A 16,044-nucleotide genomic window follows, 5' to 3' on the forward strand; every position below is an offset into this window, starting at 1 on the left:
TATAATATAGTCACTGATTGATTAAAAAAAACTTGAAGCAAATTGTAATAAAATTCCTCTACCCATATGATAAGATAGTTTGAGAATGAACTGAAATATAAGTAAAACGCAAAATCATTAATTTTATCATTTATCCAACAAGTATTTATTGAACAACTACTGTGGGCCAGGGACTGCTCGAGGCGCTAGGAATAGAGCAGTGGAGAGCAATAAATCCCTTCCCTTATGGGGTGGACATTCTAGGAGGGGATATAAACAACAAACAAGCAAATATGAAAATATGTATTACATCATCTGGTGATAAGTGCTGTCGAACAAATAAAGCAAGGAAGGGAGTCGACAGCATTAGCTTGGGGGCTCTAAATATGGTGGACAAAAAGGAACATTTGAACAAAGACCTGAAGAAGGGGAAGGCACTGGTCAGTCCGGGTGGAGAGAACAGCAAATGCAAAGTCCCTGAGGAAAAGGTGTGCTGGGCCTCAAGCAGTTCATGGCCAAGTACAGAAGAGAAGGTCAGGGAATCCCACAGGCAGGCTGTGCATGCCTTACTGGGGAATACAAGGGCTTTGTTAAGGTGAGAACAGAGGCCTTCATGAATAGCATTACTTGATCTGTAACACATTTTAAAATGATATTTTGGCTACCATGTTGGTTACTCTAGCTCTGTAAAATATAGTTTGCAACCAGGGAGTGTGATGCCTCCAGCTTTGTTCTTTTTCAACATTGCTTTGGCTGTTTGGGGTCTTTTGTGGTTTAATATACATTTTAGGATTTTTTGTCTTTTTTGTGTGAAAAATAGCATTGGAATTTTGATAGAGACTGCATTGAACCTATAGATTGCTTTGGATAGTATGGAAATTTTAACAATATTAATTATTCAAATCCATGAGTATGGAATATCTTTTCATTTATCTGTGTCTTCAATTTTTTTTATCCGTGTCTTATAGTTTTCAGTGCTCCAATCTTTCAGTTTCTTGTTTAAATTTATTCTTAGGTATTTTATTACTTTGGATGCAATTGTAAGTGGGCCTGTCTTTTAAATAACTTCTCTTTATGATAGCTTATTGTTAGTATGTAGAATACACATATTTTTGTATATTGATTTTGTATCCTGAAACTCTACTGAATTGGTTTACTAGTTCTAACAGTTTTGGGGTGGAGTCTTTATGGTTTCCTACATATATAAAATCATGTCATCCACAAACAGTGATAGTTTTACTTCTTCCTTTCTAATTTGGATGCATTTTATTTCTTTTTCTTGTCTAATTGCTCTGTCTAGGACTTCCAATATTATGTTGAATAAAAGTGTAAAGAATAGGAATCCTTGTCTTTTCATGATCTTGGAGGAAAAGCTTTTAACTTTTCACACTGAGTGTAATGGTAGCAAGTGAGAGAGGAGAAACATAATAAGAAATTAAAGACCTCCAAATCAAATGAAGATATTTCAGGGGCAAAGGATTGATTATTTCGATTTAATGCTATTCCAAGTAAGATGAGCATTGAGATTTAACCATTAAATTTATTGATGAGGAGGTAAGTCTTTGTATCTTTGACAAGAGCCGTTTCAGCAGAGTGTAATAGAAGACTGATTGGGGTAGAGGGCAGATAAAAGGAGGAGAATAGGAAACTGCAAATTTAGGCAAGACTTCAGAGCAATTTTGGTGAACAGAAAAATGGAGTAATAGCTTGAGGAAGAATTGGAGTCAAGAGTTTTATTTTATTGTTGTTTATTTGTTTTTGACTCAGCAGAAATTACAGTAATGTTGGTATGTTGATGGGATTAAATAATAGAAAGGGAGCATCAATGATACAAAAAAATAGAAGGGAGAACTATTGTTAGAGCAATGTCCTCTAGTAGATTAGCAGAAAGAAAATGGATAGAATCAGACAAAGTTCATCTATAGAAATAGAAGTGAAAGCAGATTATGTGGGTTTAGACATAGGTGGGTGGTCGATGTAGTAGTGGAAACGAGGTTTGAGGAAAGAGAGGAAGGTATAAAATAGCCATCTGGAGTGTTAGGAAGTGAGTGAGCTAGAAATATGTAATAGGCTCTCTAGGGCGTGCTGAAGGTCCACTTGAAGTTAAAGAATCATAATTTTGAAGTAAGACCAGTCAGGATGTGTTTAATTAACACTGGGGTTTTTCCAATAGTGTACAAAATGAATGATAGGGCAAGGGAGTTGAGGCTGTGTGGAAGAACTGATTATGATCATCAATGAAATCTAAGCAAAGTAAGGGAGAAAATGAGTTGCTTGAGTGACAGTGAAAAGATTGCAGGATGAACAGAAAAACAGGGAACATAGATTAGACAGTAGACAGATAGATGGAACAATATTAGCAGAAGCATGGATTTTAAGTCTGAGTAAATATACATGGAGGAGTTATTGTACTATTCTCTTCTACTTTAGGGCATATTTGAAAATGGTCACAATAAAAAGTTGGTTTGTTTATTTTCATTTTTTTAAATATGTTTTTATTGACTTTAGAGAGGAAGGGAGAGGGAGAGAGAGAGAGAAACATCAATAATGTGATCAGCTGCCTCCTACATGCCCCCCACTGGGGATGGAGCCCACAATCTGGGCTGGTGCCCTGACCGGGAATCAAACCGCGCTCTCCTGGATCCTAGGTTGATGCTCAGCCGCTGAGTCACACTGACTGGGCTGGTTTTTCTAAGAGATAAGATGGTTTGTGTGGTCAAAGATTTTTGGCATCATGGTCCCAGAAGAAGTGAGTTAGAAAGAAAAGAAGTAGAGTCTAGAGTATGACCTGAGGGAACTAGAGAGGACAGAGAGCAAGGAGGGGTTGCAGGCATTGCTAGTAACATGGTTGAAGGTGTGACTAGGGAGCTAAGGGACTAAGGGAAGGTGGAGGATCGGATCATTGCAAAAGAGGAGCCCAAGGAGCCCAGAGGCCAGGCCATTGTAATGGTTATCTACATAGAAAAGAAAAACCCTGAAAACAGTGTTAGAGAGCCTGACAGTGAGCAGTGACACTAAAACCTTCCAAGGATGAGGGAGAGTGGCTCAGCTGGAAAAGGTGGTGGTTTTTAGAGGAGAAATCATTTGAAAATAAGGAAGACACAGAGCCCCATTTGCCCTATCGCCACCCCGACCAATCTAGAGGTACAAGGAATAGGCGAGAGAAAACAGCTTCCACTTGGGAGGGCTGTGGAGCAGCAGTGTCCTCAGGGAAGGGCTCAATATTAAAGGAGAAATTGTTCTACTAAAAATCTAAATTAGTTGGTTACTGCACCTGAATGTTCAATTGGGCTACCTACCTCCCGGCAGCGAAAGTTTCATAAAAGAAGAATTGACGGGTTATGTAGTCCTTAGGATCTGACAAAGGAGGTATATAATTTCTCCAAAAGAGACCAACATTTTCAAAAATTCCAAGAATTTTTTTTCATGGATTCATAATCATTTTTATATTCCTAGCAACTAGAACAAAGCATGAAATAGAGTCATATTATGATAAATGTTTGTTTAACCAAACTCATCAGACACCGAGACATAATGGACAATGTCTTTAATGGCACTTTCGGAAAATAAAAAGCTTATCTTAAACCCATAAATTAGGACACGGTCATGAGGTTTCTATTGATCTTAGCTTTGAATCTGAGATGGCATTTTCAAAAGTGAAGCTAATTATAAAATTAGCTTTAGTAGTTCTTTTCCTATAGACACATTGTACAGTACATGGCACAGAGGTAGTTAATAGTTTTTAGCATTCACTTTATTCTTTCATTTTGAAGAGGAAAACCTGCCATTTAAAAACATGCAAAGCTAATTAAAGCTTTTCCACTATTTTATTATCTGAATGTAGTTGCAAATTCTGACTTAAAACTCTTATCAGAGGGAGACTCAACATTCCTCCTTGAACAGCAAAGGAACATTCAATTAACACTTCAATACAAGTGTATTTTAAATAAAAAATATACATTATTGTTTATCTCATTCTTTACAAATGCAAATACCCAATTTTAAAATCCAAGGAGAGTTGCCTCTTTTATTCTTTGGGGAAACAAGTCCTTTCTTTATTTTACAGGGAAGACCGGAATTTTCTGAAGTTGTTACCAAATTAGAAGAGTGTCTCTGCAACATTGAGGTAAGTAATTTAGCTTCTGAAATGTGTTCATTAAAAAAACTGAATGTCCAAGGAGGTTGGGAAATGCAGGTAAGATGGTGCTTATGGAAAGAAAGAGTATGAGGGACCATAACTCCATTCTGTTTTACCCTGTTAATTAAGCTCAGAGAGTGGAGTAGAATTGACTGCATCTATGGGGACAAAGGCAAATCCAGAGTCAATTGGAGGCTCTTTCAACAATAACCAGACAGGCAAATGGACACAGGCATACCCAGGTTAAAAAATTGATATGTAGAAATGTGAAAATATAACAAATATGTTGGAAGGTAATTATTTAAATTAATTTTTTCTCTATACACATTCCTACATACAGTGAAACTTAAGCTATAATATTAAGCCATTGTCATTTATGTTCAATGAGAAAAGGAAAAATTATAACTACAATTAGTGCATAAATTAATTGGGAGGCATTGCTTTTATACCACACATATATTGGGTATAGCGATATATGTTGGTAATCAGGTTAATGGAATTTTCTTCCCTTAATATCAAGGAGCTGTTTGCTTTAATTTTCTCTATAATTACCCCAATTTTCTATACACCTGGCAAGGCGATAGCATTTGAAAATAGGCAAGGAAGCTAAAACATGAGCACTAATTCAAAAATAATAATATATTCGCAAATGCAAATGAGTGTTATAAGAGAGGGGAATGAACATCACACATACAGGCCAACATATACAAGCACATATGAAGAGAAGGGGCATAAAATGGGGGCAAACAGCATCAGCCTGAGATTGCCCAACTAAATCCCAAAGTGGAACTAGTCAAAGAAAGTTTTCTTTCAAAACAAAAAGAAAAAAATGTCTCAACAAAGCCACTGGAATCTAGTCTAGTAGAAAGGGTCTGCACTTGCAGCCTGCAGTGATCTGCAGTGATGACCCTTCTCATGTTCCTTTGCTAGAACTTCTAAAATGGTAGCCTTTTATGTAGAAGGAAGCTTCAGTCCTTAGACTTAAAACTTCCTTTCCCTCCTCTTCGGTCCTGAAAATAAAACGTGGGGAGAAGTAGTGTATTTGGTGGGGCTTCAGGCACCTGACCAACAAGAGCTTCGGCCTTGGATGTTGAGAGATGCCTTTAAGGCTTAAGTTCCAAGCACTCTCTTACTTTGAAACTTCATGTTTGACAGGACAAATTTGCTCCAAGCCTGGGGATATATCCAATTAGATCACAAGGTACATTCCAGGAACAGGGACAATGGTAAGATCTGCTAAACTAGCTTGTCTTCTTATATTGACCAAACCTCTTAGCACAATCTCCTCTAGTGGAGAAGATGACTAACTATGGACAATATGCAAAGAGAATTTGCTGGACTAGGTTACACTAATTAATGGACCAGAATCACCTTTAAGGAGCTTGACTTATGGAAGTTCCATAAGGCTCTGTCCTCTCTACTTTTCAGCTTTTCAGTCAGTGGTTTAGACCAAGGTCAAGAAGTCACTGCTCACATCTACAAATATAAGAAAGTTGAAAAAGATAGTAGTAAATACTTGAAAGCAGAAGTTTAGAATATCTTGGAGGATGCAGCAATAGGACATGTCTAATGACAATAAATTAAACAGGAATAAATATAATATCACACACAAAGAAACAATAGTATAATTGTCATATGGCGAATATATTGTTAGGAGCATCATGAATATTATTAGAGAACATGCCCCTTGCGAGTTGGAATATGAAGTAGCTGTCTTGCTGCAAAATAAAGGATGTGATCATTTATCTCTGTTCTGAGATGGCCAAACAAAATAGTACCTGGTTATATCCTTTTAAAGGGATATTTAAAACTGGGACAAAAATTTTAGAAAAGAGAGATCAAAATGGAGAACGGGTTGAAAGTCATGTATTTGAGAACCATTTAAAAGAAGCACAGATGCTTGTCCCAGAAAAGAGAAAATTAGGATGAGTCCAACAGCTGTTTTTAAATATCTGAAGAACTATCATATGGCAAAGGGATTTGCCTTGTTTCCTATGGGCCGACAGATGAAAATGAAGTGCAGTAGTAGATTTGGTTTACTTTGAGGAAGAGCTTTCTAATGGATATAGTTGTCCTAAGATAAATAAATGAATCTGGAGGCAGTAAGCTCCCCATCACTGGAGGTTCCTTATCAGCCCACCTGGCTGGCTTAAAAATGATACACAGGAGAGATTCAAATATTGTAGAGTTTGAAGGTTCATTTCAACACCGGCATCAGATGATTCTCAGAGCTTTACTTAGAAATGCCTTGGCTACTATGAAAAGCCTAGAATTTACATATATTATTTTTAAAAAACCAAAGTCTACCATCTACATGTCTTATGAAATTATAATGTCAAAAGAGCTGGTGTCCTCAGCTGGGTTAGGTAGAATGCGTAAACAGCAAGACTGTCAAAACTCAAGAAAACTACTCTCCTGTTTTTCCTCTTTCTCATTTTCTCCTCACGTATTTTTATTTTCTAGCTATACTTAACTATTTGTAACTATTTTTAAAAAGTCTTTCACAACAACTCTATTTAGTCCTCATGCTTGCCAGACATGAAAGTATTCCTCATTTTATAAAATGGACGTATTCTTGGAAAAGTGTGTAAATCCCTTTTATGAAAAGGGAATAGTTTTATGTAAAGGGAATAATTTAAAGCTATAAGTTAAAGGAACTCTGCCATGAATCTTATCACCATAGTAAAAAATTTAGAAAAAAATTTTAACCATTAAATAATAATGTTCTAAATATCTATTTCATGAATCTGATTTGAGCCTACTCTTTTCTGAAAAAAATGAGCATAAATTTAATGGGCCAGCTCTCAGTATAGAACTAGGTCGCAAAAGTAAATTAAGCTAGCCAGATGTTGCCATCAGAGGCCGAAAGGAAAAGCCAGAAGCAAGCTGAGAGGAATAGAAATTAAAATATGAAAACTTCTAGAATAGAAAGGTTAAAATAAGGCCATATTCTACTCTATGCCTTTAAGCTTGTTGGATTTATTAAATGATTGCAACTGCTCCTGCTCCTCCCCTCAGCTGATGTCTCCCGCATCGAGTAACAGCAGCGGGTCTCTCTCACCTTCCTCATCTTCCGATTGCCTGGTGAGCAAGGGAGGGCCTGGCCGGAGCCACGTGGCAGCTTTACGGAGTCGCTTTGAATTGGAATACGCTCTAAATGCACGATCTTATGCTGCCTGGTCCCAAAGGTAAGGGATAATCTAAGCAACAGTCTCACAGGCAAGTCAGGTCCCAAAATCTCATCAAGATAGCTACCCAATTTGATTAGTATCAACAGGGGATTTACCACCCTGTGGCAAACTTTGACAGAGGAGATTTTGAGCCCATTTAAAAAAAATAACGACCAAAAATTAGAAATTTTATTATTTCTTAGTTTAGTTTCTCTAAGTTTCAAGTAATAGCAATTAACTCTAGCTTAAGCAAGAATTGTCAAGCTACAACAACAAAGGAAAATTGTTGAAAGTACTCTGGGGTTGTCCTACAGAATCCAAGGGAGAATTATTTGTGTAAGAACTAAGAAACAGTTTTGTAGATTTGAGCTTCAAAAGGTCAGCATTCTAGAATTACCAGATGACCCAGCAATTCCACTTCTAGGTATATACCCAAAAGAATGTAAAGCAAGTACGCAAACAAATACCTCTATTCAAATGTTTATAGCAGCACTAGTCACAATAACCAAAAGATGGAAACCAGACATATATCTGTCACCAGATGAATAGATAAACAAAATGTGGTATCCACACAATAGACTATTATACAGCCATATAAAAGGAATGATGTACTGATACATGCTCCAACATGGATGAACCTTGCAAACATGCTGAATGAGAGAAGGTGTCACATATTGGTCTACAAAGGTGTCACATATTGTATGACCATATTTATGTGAATATCCAGAATAGGTATATTAGTCAGTTTGGGCTGTCATAACAAAATACCATATACTAGATGGTTTAAACAATAGAAATGTATTTTCTCACAGTATGTTTGGCGCCATCAATGTGACAGCATGGTTGGGTTCTGATGGGACTTACAGATGGTCACCTTCTCACTGTGCCCTCACATGGCAAAGAGAGCTCTGAATTCTTTCCATTTTTTTATAAGATCACCAGTTTTATGGGGTCAGGACTTTACCCTTCTGCCCTCATTTAACCTTAATCACTTCCTTAAAAGCCCATCTCCAATAGAGTCAAATAAGGGGTTAGGGTTCAACATATAAATTTGGTGGGAGGGGGACATAACTCAGTCCATAACAATAGATCAATCCATAAAAACAAATTAGGTTGGTGGTTGCAAGGGGCTTAGGGGAAGGGAGAAATTGGGAGTAACTACTTAATGAGTATAGGTTTTTATTTTGGGGTGATGATAATATTTTGGAATTAGATAGAGGTGGTGGCTGCAAAACATTGTGAATGTGCTAAATGTCACTGAATTTTGTCTTTAAAATTATTAATTTTGTCATGTGAACTTCACTTAAATGAAAAAAAAAAAAAAGCCAAAAAAATTTAAGCAAATCGGCAAGTTGGAAAAAGAGAAAAATAGTTCAACGTTGTTCTATCATGAGTTCTTCCATTTACATGCCCCAGTTCCCAATAGTCTCTTTTTCTCTCAGTTTAATTGTAAAGTTTTAAGATATATATTGGTCATCTATTGGCACAATACTTCTATATAAAACCCATGCCAAAACTCAAGGATATACAACCATAAGCATTTATTTCTTGCTCGTGTGTCTGTGGGCTGGTTTTAAGTGGGCTTGACAGCGAGCTGGAGGTTGTATCCAGGTCTGCTCCCCGTATCTCTCCTCTTTTTGGACCAGCACATACCCGAGGCATGTTCTTCTCATGGACACACACTAGGAACTCAAGAGGACAAGCCCAACTTCACATGCACATTTAAAGCCTTTGTTCAGTTTGCATCCTGTGACATTCCTTTGGCAAGCCACATAGCTGAGTCCAACATCAACAAGGAGAGAAAATAGACCCAGCCTCCAGTGGGAAGAACTGCAAAGTCACATGGCAAAGGACATAGAAACAAAAAGCATAATAAATTAGGAATAAATGCAATCTGCCACAAGAGAGAATGTGGTTGGCCCTTTATGGATCAAATGGCCACCTCTGGTCTTAGCAAATGTGGTTGAAGGGGAGGTAGGGTCATATTTCATGAATATAACATGGTGGCTAGGGACCCTTGTTCTGGATGGGAAGCAGAAAGGCAATCACTCTGAGCCCAGTGAATACCCTAGAAAGTGTGCACTACAACCCATGGAAAATCAGAACACACCAGCTTAAAATCTCTGTCCTTCCACACAAACTTCAGAGCATTTACTCATGAGCCATCACCCATGTGCACTCACACACACCATCATCAGAGTAAAAATATTTATCATTAAGGTGGGGAAAGATTATCTGGCGTTTGCAAGGATCTGACACCATCTACAAACTGCTACTGTTGCCTTTTTAGCTGTAGTCGTTTTAGTCCTGGCCTAACGAAAGAGTTGTAGCTGCAGCTTTGAAGAGATGAGAATCTGAATCATGAAGCCTCTAATCTAGCAATGTCATGAGATTAAGTATCAGTAAGTTTGATTGATAACCAGGCAAACTGGACACACTGCTTTATTGGATTCCAGTCTCTAGCATAATTTCATAAGGGGCTTACAGGCCAAGATTAGATTAGGTTCAGTCACAATACTGCCTTCTAGTTCCAGCTGATCTTCTTATTCTTTGCTTGTGGTTTTAAAATTAATCCTCTGAACAGTCAGATTTTGATGTTTCCAAAGCACAGTGACCTGAGGTTTCTCTGCTTGAGGTAGAGGTTAAGAGGATGGGCTGTGGAGTCAGACAGATCTGAGGCTCAGTTGTGGCCTTACCATTTACGAGCTCAGTGACCTTGGGCAAGTTATTTACCAGCTCTTATGATTGTTTTTGGGAGAGGCAGTATTGTCACAGGAGTCAGTGATTGATTGAAAGATACCAGCAGACCCAAACGAAGGATATGAGTTCCTACAATGTAGGTTAGTCACACAACTTACAGTACACAGACAGCTATCCAGCGAGGGAGGCGCATAGCGCTCCCAACTGGGTGAGTTGAGGGTGGAGGGAGCATAGCTTCTCTGGCCTTCAAGAACCCAGGGAAGTATACCACTCCTCATAAAATTGCTTGGATGGGGTAAGAAAAACCCATTAAGTTTTTTGAGATGCAGCTTTTGATAATCTTATAAGGTATTTTATACCCTCCTCTCCCTTCACGACTGTTATGAAACTCTGATAAGTGTATGTCTGTCTACTTGATTCAAATTTCCCTTAATAGCCTAGTACACTCTGAGTATTTGCTGTGAGTGTGCATGGAAGATAGGTTCACTAGTTATACCAACCCTCTAGCAAGCTCAGTCTTTGGATTACTTGAAATGAACTCCAGAATAGGTAAAGCATTTACCTACCGTGTAAGATTCTCCAAGATAAGAATATCTGTTGTATTCATAACTGTATCCCTACTATCTAGCAGTGTGATTGGTACAAAGTCAATATGTAAAAAAAAAGAACTTTCATAAAGAATTGGATAAATTGGCTCCATAAATTATAATTATTATTAATTTGGAGCATAATCAGTCAACGAACTTTAACAATTTTCTCTATTCTATTTAAGTAGCTATCACTATTGAGCATCTACTGCATGCTGGGTACTATTTTAAACACTTTGAAGAGTTGTCTAAGTGAGCCTTAGGGAGTAAGTATTCAAATGTTTATAGATGAGGAAGCTGAGGCTCAGAAAAGGTAAGCAACTTTCCTAAGGCTATGGAGGCAGAGTGGGAATTCTCACCCAGGACTCTCCTATGCTTTCAGAATTTATCTGGCACAGGAGGTGGCACTTATCATAAACTTGATCTATTTTGCCAGTACTTGTATCTGCTAAACTTCTTCCAGTTTCTTCTGGAAGTCGGTCAGAGAAAGATTTCAGCTAGTCCTCCCAAGCCTGGCTTTTCAGCTTGTGTGCATGAAAGACAGAGCAAGTGAGACAAGAGATCAATAGGTCCTTAAAGTCAAAGAGCCTGAGGATGCAGGAACCGATGAACTGACTCCAACAGAGCCCTGAGTTTAACAGCCTGGGAGACAATGGCTCCCTGCTTTGGCTTCACATTAGAATCCCCTGGGGAGCTTTTACAGGCGCCAATGCCCAAGACCAATCAAACCAGAATCCATGGGGGTGACACGCAGACGTCAGAATCTTTCAAATTTCCCAGGTGATTCCAATATACATCTGAGTATGAGGCGCATGCTAGAAGAGATGCTCCACTGCTAGGCTGCCAGTCACTCCGTGGGAAGGAGATGCAACTGATAGAATAAATGGAAGGGGAAAGTGTGAGCCTCGGTGAAACAGCAGCTGTGACCAAAGGAGAACACTGTGAAGGCTCATTACCTGGGGCTCTCTCCCAAAAGTCCTTGCAGTGTACTAGCAACTCTGATCTAAGAGGCATTCTAACGATTCATTAAAACCACACACGGTGTAATTTTTAGCCTGGCATCATGCTTTTAAAAAATGAGGACAGGATTTGGCCTGGAGTTCTGACTAATGTATGTTCCCAATTCTGGGTCTCAGAGCCCTCAACAAATGTCTTTAAAGAGGTGCATTTATATATTCCAACTTTGGTTATAAAGTTTACAGCCTATAGTTCTGTAATGCTTGATTTGATGGGGGTTTTGGTTGTTGTTTGTTTGCATATTTGTTTTCAGTGATTATTATTTTCTTTTATGAAATAAATGTCAAGGTGGGACATGTGTCAGATATTTTCCCCACAGGTAATAGGAATTCAGTAATTCTTTGTGAAATGACACATTGATTAAATCTGAGATTGAGAAAGGCACGCCTGAAGTTCTGCTTCATTTCAAATATTTTGTGTCTCTAGATATATTTGGAAAACTAAGCATGTGGCACTTGCTCCTCCCACAGGGTCTAAAATCTCCCATCTTGTACATGGATTATATCCTGTAAATTTAGAAGTGGCAAAGTGATACTCAACCTTTCAGATGCGAAAGCCAGTTAGTGTTTGTGTGGGGCTGGGCTCTGAGAATAGAACGCTATGACCTAGTTAGCTGTCCAGGAGAAGAAAACCAGAGATACAGAGTTTGGAACTGTAAAACACATACATTTGGAATTAATTTCTCACATTACAAAAGGGCCCATCAAAGGGTTCCTTTAAATAGAAACCTTGCGTAGTGCGCTTAAAATGCAGTTCAACTTATAAAAGTTGAATATAAGTTATAAAATTTTAATTTACACATAGTGTTTCTGGAACGCAGCAAATGAGTAAGATGATAGCATCATGAAACTGATGTTCCTAGAAGAAATGAAAAAAGAAAAAGAAAGGGAAAAAAAAAAAGCAGCCATGAGAGGATCTGGCCCATTTGCTGGTGTGGAGCAGAGATTTATCAAATAAAACCAGTAGCGTCTCCTCCTTATCACCGAAGGTCAGATACTCCTCTCTTTAATAGCACCTCTCTTATGTGCTTTTTTGTACTGAAACTTCCCTCAGGCTCCTTAAATGTTCTTTTTTCTTCCAAATCCTCCTTCATCTTGAATTTATTTCTTTTGCCCGCTCACCACAGCCAGTAGTTTCAGCATCGTGCTCCTGATCACTGTGAACTCCTTCCACTTTGCTTCCCTCCTCTTCGTGAGTTTTCTTGTGATTTCACACAATCCATGGCTTCCACCCTCCCTCCCTCTCTCTTTCTCTCTTTTCCCCCTCCCTCCCTTCCCCCTCTAACAAACACACCCACCCATCATACACACATCCATATGTTCATGCACACAGTGAACCCTCAGATATGTCCAGCCTTGGTTGATCTGCTTCCTTTGTACAGTCTCTAATTTATCTCCCCTCCCAGCTTCCCCATTCCCAAATCCACCTACCCACCCACTGCCAGCATATTCTTACTTCTATAGAACTAAAGTATGTCATTACCCTACTTTAAGACCATCAGTAATTCTCCATTGCCTCTAAAATTTAAGTGCAAATGTCTCTTCCTGGAATCCAAAAGGGTCAATCATACACGTTTTCAGTTTTAACTCTCACTGAACATCATATGTCCCACTGGTGCTAGGCAGAGAGTGATCCTGTGGCTTCTCAAATGCATTCTAGGATTGGGGGGCACTCTGTGAGGCATTGGTTGGTAGTCCCAATGACTAGGAAGGTGTGAGTGATGTTTAGTGGCCCTGATGTTTAGTGGCCCTTTAGTGTTTAACTTGTACAATGTTTTGGATAATTCTACAAAATAATTACCCTACACAATACAACAATAGAATCTCTGGTGACATACATTACAGACAAACTAGAAGTTCTACTATTTCTCATGCGTGCCCTATGTTTTACCTGCTGCCAACCTACTCCTGTATTCTAAATTTTAACCTCAACACCCTCTCAATCTTGTCAAAATATTAATCAGCCCTCAGTAGTATCTCAATCAGCTCAATCACTATATCATGAGGGAGCCTTTTCTGGGGCTACCCCATCCCCACCCAGGCCTTACCAAGGGCTACAGTGCTTTGTGCTATTTTATGTACCTACATTATTTTGTCTTATATTGTAATTATTTATTTTTTATTTCCCCACTAGCTCATAAATAGTATAAAGACAGAAATTTTCTTCTTTTTTTGTTTTTATTCATGTGCCCACAATATCCCATTTATAATTTAACTGTATGTAGAAATATTAAAAATTTTATTTATAATAAATTAGGGGAATCATTAATTAGGCTATGAAAGTTTTTACTCCTAGCAGTTCTATCAATTTTAAATCTCTTTTTTGTCAAAAAATAATGAATGACCAGCTAATTCAAGCTTCGTTCCACCCCACCCCCTCACCATTAAGGCATTAAATGTCCACCTATTTCTTTTTAATAAAGAAAAGTATAGAATGTAGGTACCTAAAATGTGTGAGAAGAGAAATGACTGGAACATTCATTCCCAGTGTGTGTATAAAAGGAAAAATTGCTTTGAGTTGAGATAGTTAAGAAAGGTTTCATTGAAGAGGTATATGATGGAGATATAGTTCTGATATAAAAAGAACAGGATGGAGAACAAATATGAAGTAATGATTATGAACTTTTTTTCCTTCCTTCTTAAAAAGAATAGGCATTCCTTTACCAACTGATCTGCTATAGTACTTCTTTCCTGTATCAAGGATCCACACTTAGATAGTTGTTTTCAGTTTTTCTATTCTGTTGCATTGGGATATTAGTTTACCCCTGTGTCAATACTACACAATTTAAATTGCAAGCCCTAATATCTGTAGGGCAGGTCTTATCTTAGCTATTCTTAACCATTCTTGGGTTTTGCATCTTCCATATAAATTTTATAATCAGCTTGCATTTTCCACAGCAAAAAAATATTTTGGTTATAGATATTTTAAAACTGTAGGTCAATATAGGAAGATCTGACATCTTTATGATACTGAATCTCCCTTTTCATGAACATACTACATTTTGACACTTATTTAGATGTTCTTTAATATCTTTTAGTTAGATTTTATAATCTGTGAGTTATTTATACACCTTTTGTCATATTAATTGTTACAGTCATTGTGATTGCTGAAATAGTTTGAATTCATTGTTACTATATTATTTTATTCTCTGTATTTTTTTCTTACCCTACCCATTTTGTTTGTTTGTATTTCTTAGGATTATTTGCCTATGCACTCTATTTTTCTATTATTTAGTGGGTACCCTAGAAACTTTAACACATTATTTAACACATTCCATATTTAGTATATTTTTTCTACTCCTAAACAAAAGAGAGAGCTTAGAACATTTTAGTTGCAAATCATTCTCTCCTGAATTATACATTTCTGTCCTTACTTTAATCACAATATTTTAAAAATTCCACATCTTAGATATTGTTTACTTGTTTTATACAGCTGTGGTTTATTTAGACTTACCCATCTTTACTATTTCATTGATAATTATGTTTACATTTCACACCTTCTTCCTGGATCATTCTCATTTTCCTCAAATGTATCTTTAAAATTTTCTTTAACATGACTCTGTTAGAAGTAAACATCTGAGCCTTGGCAGGGTGGTTCAGTTGGTTGGAGCATTGTCCTATATACCAAAAGGGTTGCAGGTTCCATTCCTGGTCAGGGCACATACCTAGGTTGGGGGTTCAATCCCCAGTTGGGGTGAGCACAGGAGGCAACCAATTGATGTTTCTCTCTCACGTCAATCTCTCTCTCTCCTTTTCTCTCTTTCTAAAAATCAATAAAAACATACCCTTGGGTGAGGACTTTAAAAAAAGGAAGTAACATCTGAAACCGATTTTTCCTCCTTTCTCTAAAGATATGTTAGGGGATGTGGGATTTGAGGTGCTTAATTACTTCCCCGCTGATCCTTCAAGATACATTCTACATTTTCCTGTAGAAAATACATTCTGAATTTTCCTACATTCTGACCTGTTCCTGTTAATATTTCATCTGTGATTCTAATTGTAATTTATTTTCAACCTGCCCTTTCTAACTGCTGTTAGAACTTCTCGTTGTCTTTGGTACTCTACAATTTAACTATGTTGTGCATAATTATAGATTTAATTTCTTTTTCTTGCTTTGAATTTGTTGGGTGTATAGAATCTGAGAATTGACATCTTTCATACATTCTGGACAATATTCAGCACTACCTCTTCTAGTATTTCTTTACCCCATGTTCTTTATTTTCTAATTCTGGAACTTTTAGATTTTCTTACTCTATTTTTCAAATTTCTCCATCTCTTCTTTTCTTTTATATTTATTTCCCATCCTAATACTATCTTCCAGTTAACTTATACTCTCAGTAGTTAGATCTAATATGATTTCAATTCATTTCTAATTTTTATTTTATTTGTAGAAGTTAAATTTCTTTTTTTTGAAACTTGACTGGACAGTTTTGGAAATGTTTGTGTGTGTTTTT

The 16,044-nt window shown here is 37.4% G+C and overlaps 1 protein-coding gene across 6 annotated transcripts in view; it reads left to right on the forward strand.

The window, feature by feature from the left end:
- Positions 1-16,044, forward strand: part of TNNI3K (TNNI3 interacting kinase) — a 255,436-nt gene that overhangs the window by 200,059 nt on the left and 39,333 nt on the right. For all 6 annotated transcript variants that reach the window (XR_013999362.1, XM_081144739.1, XM_081144743.1 and 3 more), the window contains 2 exons: positions 4,046-4,105; positions 7,136-7,305. Coding sequence is in view for 5 of the 6 variants with exons in the window: in XM_081144739.1 (XP_081000865.1) it covers positions 4,046-4,105; positions 7,136-7,305 (230 nt within the window). In the remaining variant the exon portion in view is untranslated. The remainder of the gene's footprint in view (positions 1-4,045; positions 4,106-7,135; positions 7,306-16,044) is intronic.

The sequence above is a fragment of the Miniopterus schreibersii genome (genome assembly GCF_964146895.1).
Source record: "Miniopterus schreibersii genome assembly, chromosome: 8".
Taxonomy (NCBI): Eukaryota; Metazoa; Chordata; class Mammalia; order Chiroptera; family Miniopteridae; genus Miniopterus; species Miniopterus schreibersii.